Source organism: Hibiscus syriacus, unplaced genomic scaffold (genome assembly GCF_006381635.1).
Source record: "Hibiscus syriacus cultivar Baekdansim isolate YM2019G1 unplaced genomic scaffold, ASM638163v2 tig00013960_pilon, whole genome shotgun sequence".
Taxonomy (NCBI): domain Eukaryota; kingdom Viridiplantae; phylum Streptophyta; class Magnoliopsida; order Malvales; family Malvaceae; genus Hibiscus; species Hibiscus syriacus.
The window spans coordinates 2,196,296-2,205,199 of NW_024062312.1; the positions used below are offsets into that span (position 1 = coordinate 2,196,296).

At 34.5% G+C, this 8,904-nt stretch overlaps 1 protein-coding gene across 3 annotated transcripts; it reads right to left on the reverse strand.

Moving 5' to 3' along the window:
* Positions 1 to 365: 365 nt before the first annotated feature.
* On the reverse strand, positions 366 to 7,099 carry LOC120206765 (calcium sensing receptor, chloroplastic-like). Of its 3 annotated transcripts, none has more exons than XM_039206360.1 (14): positions 6,945 to 7,099; positions 6,493 to 6,598; positions 4,970 to 5,884; positions 4,715 to 4,815; positions 4,504 to 4,618; positions 4,061 to 4,138; positions 3,879 to 3,971; positions 3,312 to 3,395; positions 2,806 to 2,904; positions 2,172 to 2,234; positions 1,929 to 1,959; positions 1,563 to 1,609; positions 1,235 to 1,293; positions 366 to 772 (listed from the first exon to the last, which is right to left on the reverse strand). In XM_039206360.1, exons 2-14 carry the CDS (start codon positions 6,538 to 6,540, stop codon positions 553 to 555), a joined length of 1,953 nt encoding a protein of 650 aa, XP_039062291.1. In that variant the 5' UTR covers positions 6,541 to 6,598; positions 6,945 to 7,099; the 3' UTR covers positions 366 to 552. The 3 variants fall into 3 exon arrangements, with proteins under 3 accessions (XP_039062291.1, XP_039062292.1, XP_039062293.1); XM_039206361.1 differs by having other exon boundaries at positions 6,493 to 6,601; XM_039206362.1 differs by lacking the exons at positions 366 to 772; positions 1,929 to 1,959 and having other exon boundaries at positions 1,233 to 1,293; positions 6,945 to 7,098.
* Positions 7,100 to 8,904: the final 1,805 nt, after the last annotated feature.

Genomic DNA, 8,904 nt, shown 5'->3' on the forward strand with positions numbered 1-8,904 from the left:
AAGTTAGTAGGGTGATTGATGTATGCTAAAGCTTGAAACTTCAGGTTCGAACTGGTTGAAAAGCATGCATCCATCAATATGAGGTCCATTACCTCTTTCTGAAAGATATGTATGATAGGACGTGTAGTGTCACCGCTTATAAACTGGATCTCCTTTTTCCTTTTCGATGTGGGATTAATGTCCTTCACCTTTTCAAGATGTGACGAGCACAGGCATTACACAGAAGCACCATAGCCAGACTAAATAATGCCCTCTACTTCTCTAAAACAAGCAGCATGGAGATAAATCCATAATGACACCAACCAAAACCAACATGTAAGTTTGGAAATGATTAACCAAGCTTCTTTATTGATTGGAGTTGCTATGATTGTTTGATGAGTATTATAGAACAGAAATGATCCAACTCATGTAAATGACTTGTTTTTAGGGTTTTGACAGGTCAGTATCTTTGCAAACTCTTTGTTCACTACATCCTAGTGAGCCAGGTGGCCTTGAATTCACCAATCTGATGATCAAATGGAGACATTTTACTGCGAGAAAATTGCGCTACACCTATGCTTCGGAGAGGTCGACTTTCTCATTCATCGGAGCCATTGCATCGGGATCTTCTGAATCGGACGGCTTAGATTCATGCTTCGCAGCAGCCTGCAACACTCGGCTTTGAACATCTGACGATGAGGGTGATGTTGGAAGTCCAATGCCGTTGGTTTCTAAGTTCCCGGAAACCCATGAAAGTGCCTGGGTTCCGAATCTGACAGGAGCTAGCAAAAACCTTCAAGAAGCATTTCAGTTGGAAGAACAAATTGTGGTCAAGGTTTCAGTAAAATCCAACAAATTGGTTAGAAGGATTTAATATCTTGATCCTTGGTCCATGAGTAAGACAATAATTATGCAAAATTAATAACTTTATCAGCAGCTAACTCATAGATGACAAAAGCAGGAAGGCCAAGGTCATACAATTCTACGTAACGTGAACGACCGACAATCAAAAGACATTTTCGAGTACCAAGTCCATAAGATCTATTTAGTTCTCATTATTCTGCAGATACTGCATTGGCAACAGCTACCACAACTATTCCTTGACAACGGTTTTATGTAAGACAACGCCGTTAATAGCCATATAGTTTGGAAATGGGATCAGACACAAGTACTTCAAGAAAAATCATGAATGTAGACAAACAATCTTTTGAATATCACAGTATCAGTATCATAAATGTTTTGAAGAAGGGTGTACCTTATGTCTTTTTTCAGATCCTCGGAGCTCTCGTATGAAGAGACCCTCCGATAAATGGTCTGTAAAAGTTACAAACCGACAATGAAGAAGTTTTAGAATCACCATTATCAATAAGCTAAATTTAAAAGAGCTGCTAAAACATTCTCTTCAAAGTAAAATATAGGAGAAACTGAAGATGTTCAGACGAGAGTCTGTACAAAGTAACGGCTCGTTCTTTTTCATTTTTATTCAAAACATCAAAAGTTTGTTTTAATTTAGAAAAACAAGGAAATAGATATCAAATACCGAGAACTCGACAAGAGCACGTTAAACCAGGAGGTTTACGTACCACGACTAGACCAAGAATGCCAATCAGCTGTAATGATTTCTCCCACTCTACAAAGAAGCGGAATGCCAGTAAACATAAAATCGACATTAAAGAGTTACGAAGTGCACATGCATGACAAAATACCTCGAAAAATATATTAGAGAGAAGATATATTAAATAGAAATCTCTCTTACTCTCTCTTACTCCATAATTTACAAATAAAAACCAACAACAAATGAGCATTTCCGAAATTCTAAGTGCAAAATGCATATTGCTAGACTACCTTGGGATAAATCACAATCAATTATTGCTTCCAGGTTTCAGTTTAATTTTAAAGAGAAAAAAGGAAAGGAATTGATCTTTCAAGGAAGGATAAGATAAATATACCTAGCAGCGCGTAAATTGCTGCTACAGAACCCTGCCACAAAGATATACATTAGCATTTTGTGGGTTTTAACTGATATAATTAACTTGTTACAAGTGAGGATAATGATGACATCGGACCACCTTACGAGAAAACAAACATGCTTCGAATATTACTCAAACTAGTGAAATAATAAGAATACCCTTCTTTTAGCTAGTACATAAACTATTAAAACTCACACATCATAAAAGGAACCTGAGTCTTACCACACCATATCCAAGAAGTTGCACTGGAGAAGGACTAATTTCTTCTAAGATTGCCTCAGCTTCCTGGGATGAATACAAGTTAAAATTCGTTACACTGATGAAAAAAATAAATTAAAAAAAAACAGTCGAAAGCATTTTTATTCAAATCATTCATGGATGACATATTTGGAAATCCTAGATCAGTAATAATTTGGCTTGGAAGCGTCTTATATTAAGGTGGGACATTCTAGCAGTAGCGAATCGGATTTTAAGGATATATGTTTAACATGATATGGATACCCTAGCTGTTTGTTTCTCTATTTCTTCATTTCTCCATCACATGGTGGGGATGTGTTAGTTGCAACTGCTCGACGTGGTTCAGTAAACATCAGCTCTAAAATAGCTATTATACCCGGTAGCAGGAACATCTAAGATTGAAGACGAAATGCGACGAAACTACCAAAATCAATCACATTAGCGTAAGAATATGTGATTATGTTCCATGATGACCAAGTAGTTTCCAATAAATTGGGACTTTCTCCCTCTTTTATTCTTGGTCCAATATTTTTCAGATATACTTTAGGCAGTTTAGTCACAAATGAATCCAGAGCTACTTGGTGTCCTCTAATTGAACAATAAACAGCATAATAAATACCTCATTGAGTATCGTAAGTGCTGTCTCTGGTTTTAGTTCCTTAACTCGGAGACCCTGGTTCACCCATGATTGGAAGCCACCCTGGACCAGGTAGGGTTTCTGTGATATAAAACACATATTAAACTGAGTCAGCGGGCAACAATGCAATGCTCAGCTTCCAAAATGAGATATTAGGATTTACGGATTTAACCATTTAGGTCCTGAATACTTCAGTTTGGTTTTAGTCACCAGTCTTCAAAAACTATAACAGACCAAATTAATATCACTCCTTAGATCAAATATTCAAATATCTAACTGTGATATTTCAGAGAGGCATTGTAGTATCTCTCACATTCGAGCAGCCAGACACAACATTAAGATATGAATGTTAATTCATGAAAAGAAAAGGAAAAAACAACATATGAGTTCCAGGTATCGTAACTCGCATTCCTTCCCCCTCTCCTCTCTCCTAGTTTTGGGCATCTAAAAGCTATTTTCTTAAACTTTGAAAATTCAGACATGCTTACCTTAACCCCAAGTTTTCTCAATGATCTTGCAATTCCTTTGGAGCGACTACCATCGGCATCCATAATTATGACCTTCGACCTGTCCTACAAGTGGTAGAAAAGAAAATATACATAAATTATGTTCTATTTTTTTTTTGATAAAGAGAAGACGTCTCATTAAAAAACCCCTTCATAACCATAGTAATTATGATGTTCTATTCAAAGGCCAATAACAATGGCCACGCTCAGTAGGTAACTTTAGCTACATCAAATAAGAAAAAAGATTGGATGTGCATGATCAACCCCCCCCCCCTTTCCCTCTTCCTCCAACCTTTCCAACAAGCCATGGATTTGGTATGACAATAAAACTAGGTTGACAAAGAAGAGCAAAAAAGTACGAAAGTTCATAGACATACGAAGGTACAAAATCATATGCTAAATTGTTCTTAGTAGCCTAAATATGAATGCATTACAAAGTTTGATTAGTCTGACCCTAAGTTCTTCTTTCGCTCTTTCTGCAAAGCTCTAGATTAAAAAGCAACTAAAACCAGCGAAGAGGTAAACAATGAAATATAAGAAGATACAAACCTCAATGGTTTTCAAGTTTCGAATAACAATAGCAATCAAGGAATCATCAAGGTCCCTTCCGCTCTTCATTAATTGCCGTATTGAACCATTAACCTGAAAGAAAACGAAAACCATAAAAGATAAAGCTTTGGGAAAGCGAATAAAGTAAAACTTTCAAGTAAGATGGTTATGTCTAAACAGACCTCAGGTAAATATACACTAGCATAACGAGACCGTGCTGCTCGTCGAAGATCGGGAATGCCATCTCTCTCTCTTAAGACCTTGACAAAGTTAATGCCCAAAAATAAGCCACTTCAGATTCAATAGAATAGAAAAAACAAATTTCAACTTCAGAAAAATAATAGATTATTAATCATCTATGAGGGAAAAAAGCATCCTAAGAAAAGAAGCATGAGAACACTATGGAACTAGGTTGGTTAAGTCTTTTTGAATTGAATTTCAAAATTCAGAACATAATCCATGCTACAAAACAGATGGCCTGAAACACATTGGAGTGCAGCTCAAGTGGGTTGTGGGGTAGGCTTAGGACTGAGAACCTAAGTTTGAGCTATGGCACTTTCTCGTCTTACGCAAATACACAAAAAAGGGGGGCAAAAAAGAGCCAAAATAGTTTGCGGTGTCTTGCCTCAGGCCGCACATCAATAAGTAAAGCCTTCTCCTTTCCGGACAAGAGCTCCAAAGTTAGTTTAGGAGATAAGTCCCCAGAGTAACCACCATATGCCCATACCCAGTAAAACGCCCTGTACAGATCTGATACAAAATATAAACTCCACATGCAAAAAAGAAAATATTCAGTTAAACTTAAAATTCAAATGAGCACATAAGAACATTCATACCATAGAGTTGCTGAGGAGCCAATGAAAAGGAAAAAGGGGACAATGGGATCATTCGGATCAAAGCCTACACTCCTTTCCAGCCCCTCAATGCCAATGTAAATCTGCTTACAACAAATTGAATTAAAATAAAAATGAAAAGAAGAAGAAGAAGCTCACAACTGAATAAATAATGGATTTGATGAAAAAATAGAGTCCTATGCTTGAACATTAAAACCATGAGCCATTAACTGATATGAACACCAAACAAAAGGATACCTGTTGCAGGGCATCCCCAACAGGCTTTAAGACTTTTCCTGTTTTCTCTTCATACAAAGTTAGTGTATCTTTGATCTCCGGCGGAAGACTTTCCTTAGCAGAAGCATAATAATATACGAAAGTGGAAGCCCCGTTTGCTAAAGAATCCTCCACTCCGACAATTGTACGCCTCAACAAGTCGACAGCAAAAATATTAGCTTTACTTGATACTTCCTTCAAGTCATTTGATAAGTTTGATAGCTTATTGTCAGCTAATACTTGAGCATTATCGACAGCTTCAGAAGCACTTGTCTTAACAGAAGTTATAGAAGAAGTAATTTTCTCCAATAAGCTTTTCACAGCATTCTCTCCCTTGTCTAGCGAATAATTAACAGTCTCGTTAACCCCAGACAGAAAATCATCAAGACCAGTTTTGGCATTGGATAGTGAATCGTTGTCAAAGTTCAGGGAGCTAGATGCTGCAGTGGAAGTCTCAGGCGTTGTGTCAATAGTTGATATGGTTTCCGGTCCCTCCAAGCCCATGTAATCATTGGCATTTTCAACTAACTGGTTTGACGAATCGACAAATTTCTCTTCTGCATCAGATATGCTAGAATCTTCAACATATTTCAGTTCGACATCTGCGGGTGACATTATTGCTTCAACCGAAGAACTCCATTCATTAGAAATTTTGCATTTAACATCAACTACCTCGTCTGGGCAAGAATAACCATTAACAAGGTCCACAGATACTGGTTGTTCAGTGCTTTCAACAAAATTGGAGTATAAAGATTTCGTTGCTTGTGGCTTAAAACACATTCTATGGAGATGATTTTCATTTGACATGCCGAAAGCAGACCTGTCTTGATAGTTACATCTGAACTGAAAGTCTTTTTCAAATGGAGTGAAAGGCCGCAAATCTCCATGAAATGAAATCTGCTAGAGGCATCAGTTTGAATATTGAATGAACTTCTTCTTAAAAGACAATTAAGCACTGCCATTTTAAGGATACACCACGACTCACGATGCAGGAAATACATTTGTTACACAAAGAAATGCATTCGTTGGCAAAGGCATGCCCTGAATGAAGCTCTAGTACAAGGTCATTGTTTCAAATACACGAATGAACTACTTCTTGAGGCAAAATTATTTTAAAGATTGTCGGGATTTGGGAAAAAATTGTTACACAAGAAAGGCTATACCTTGAAAAAAGAAGATAAACGAGCAATGCTTACTAATATATCCTATAAACATAAATTCCCCAAAATATTAGGACATATTATGGTCTTCACTGACACAAAGCATACCCTCAATGCAGCTCAATCCACTTACTAACCAACTATTATCAACTACTCTACATTGAAACTGATTCAGTATTCCATGGCAGTTAAATTTCATAACTTTGATTAGAATTTAGCTATTCAAGCATGAAAGTTGTAACATTCAAGAATAGGGAAAAGATTTAAAACCATAAAATAAAAACAAGCGAGTCAAATAGGGTACATAAGAAGAAAATTTATGGTTCAAGAAAGTGAAAAGTTTACCTGAGAATGTGAAGAGCAGCCAGCAGCGGCTGAGCAAACTGGCAACATTGTTCAAAATGATCTGAATAGCAAACCACACTTGGTAAAACTCAACAAACTTCGATATCTGCTAAAATTCCAACAACAAAAAAACCCCACATCAAACTAAAAATAACAAATCCATAACATGAAATCCAGGGAAACAAACAAAAAAAGGCCATTTTTTAGGAACGTTAAGTCGAATGAATCAAAAGTATCAGAGGGTTTTATCAGGGCAACCCATTTTTCATCTTTGTAGCAACAAGATCAAAACATTAGCTCTTTCCCTTCTTTTATATATCTTAAAATTTAATCTATAGACTATATTATAGGCTAGACAACACCCAAATGGCAGTAAAAAAGGGTTCTTTAACATGGGATAATCGTAAACTTTACAAAGAACAAAAAATAAGATCAAATATCAAAATGTATACCAAGTAATTCGCCCTCCCTAATGCAAGTTTCTAACGAAATTGAAGGCGGATGAAACATAAAAAACAAGCTGAGTTGAAAGGAATCGGTTGATGTACAAGGAAGGAGAGTAGAAAGAATGGAAGAAAATGAAATATGTATGAAGAGAAAGAAATGGGTGACGATGGAAAATCGTGTGGCTTGTCGAAGCTGTTAGATTGTACTTAATCCATTCAATGACTGACTTGGCGCAGCGCTTTGCCTCTTGTTATGTGTGGGGACAGATTTTTCGTATTCGCATTTCGAGTTCAACGTACGTTGAAGTCTTGAAGATATCAAAACCGGTTTAGTAAACGGGTTGATATATTATAGGGTAAATTACTAGAATGACCACTTAACTATAGTATAAGTATCGAAATAATCATTATTTTTAAATTTACATCAATATGATAATTTAACTATTTAAATGGGTTCAATAGAGCAACTAGCCGTTAAAATCTAATAGAGAGTGACGTGACAAATAATTTTTTTTATATAATTACATATTTAATCTTAAATATTTATATATTTTATCAATGTAGTCCTAATTTGAGTTACATGTGTATCCGTTCGATTGTTGCCCTTGATTAGTTAGCATATTGAACTATTAGGCATGCTAATAACTCTTCGGATCACGAGTGTAGTGTAACATGTAGGTTTTTATTACGCTATTTGAGTTGTAAAAAGAATAAAAATATATATTTTAATTATTTTATTTTATAAAATAAATAAAATTTTATTTCAATTGGACTAAACAGGCTTAGACAAAAAGTGGTTATTACGAGAATAATACACATAAGAGACGTAGTTTAATATATATATATATATATATATATATATATATATATATTATGCAATAAAATTTAGGTTAAGGGTGATTCCCTTAGTTTAGGGTCAGGACATACTCAAAATCTAATTGTGATTTACATAAGAAATTATAGATAGTCCACTAACATTCGTTGGCAGATGTAGTTTAATATGATTCAACGTTATCGAGCTCTACCTCGTTGGCATCACATGTCTTCAAAGTATGATTCTTATTTTAGATCGGTCCCTAAACTTTTAGTGTTCTAATTTTATCCTTGAATCATGACTATCATTTTAAATTAGTCTTCAAACTTTTAAATATTTTCAATTTCATCCACAGACTATGATCTTTATTCTAAATTGGTCCCCAAACTTTTTGAACATTCCAATTGCATCCTAAACTATATGTATATACTAATCACACCCCTTGTTAATAAAATGATCAGACCGAGCTTTATTATTATATGTTTGATAAAAAAAAATTTAGGTTATGGTTGAAACTACTTACATATTTAGATGAATTTGTGATGAAATTGAAATTTTCAAAAGTTTAGAGACCAATTTAGAAAGAGAGTCGGGGTTTAGGGATGAAATTAAAATATTTAAAAGTTTAAGAACTAATTTAAAATGAGACTCATAATTTAAGATGAAATCAAAAATATTTAGAAGTTTAAAAATTAATTTAAAATAATGATTATAATTTAGAAACATATGATACAATTAACTCGTCCAACTAACACTCTAAAAGTTACATAGATCATAAAGCAAATTATACGTCTCCAAAACATTTATCTTACGTAATTCTTAAGACCTTTATAGATAAAATATAACCACCAAGAATCCTCACTGCACAAATTTTTTATTTAAATAACATTTATTAATTAAAATTTAAGATTATATGTCATAAATATTTGTATATATCATACTTAACATTCAAATTAGTAAAAATTTGATAATACTAAGAACATAATTTTTTTTATAAAAGTGATTTTAAATAATTTATTAAACTATTTTTAAATTTATAAACTAATTTGGATTTTAATATATATTTTTGATAGTGGACATTTGGAGAGTCGAAGAAAAGGAAATAAATCAACATGGCCAGGGGTAATTGGATAACACTTTCTGTACGCAACC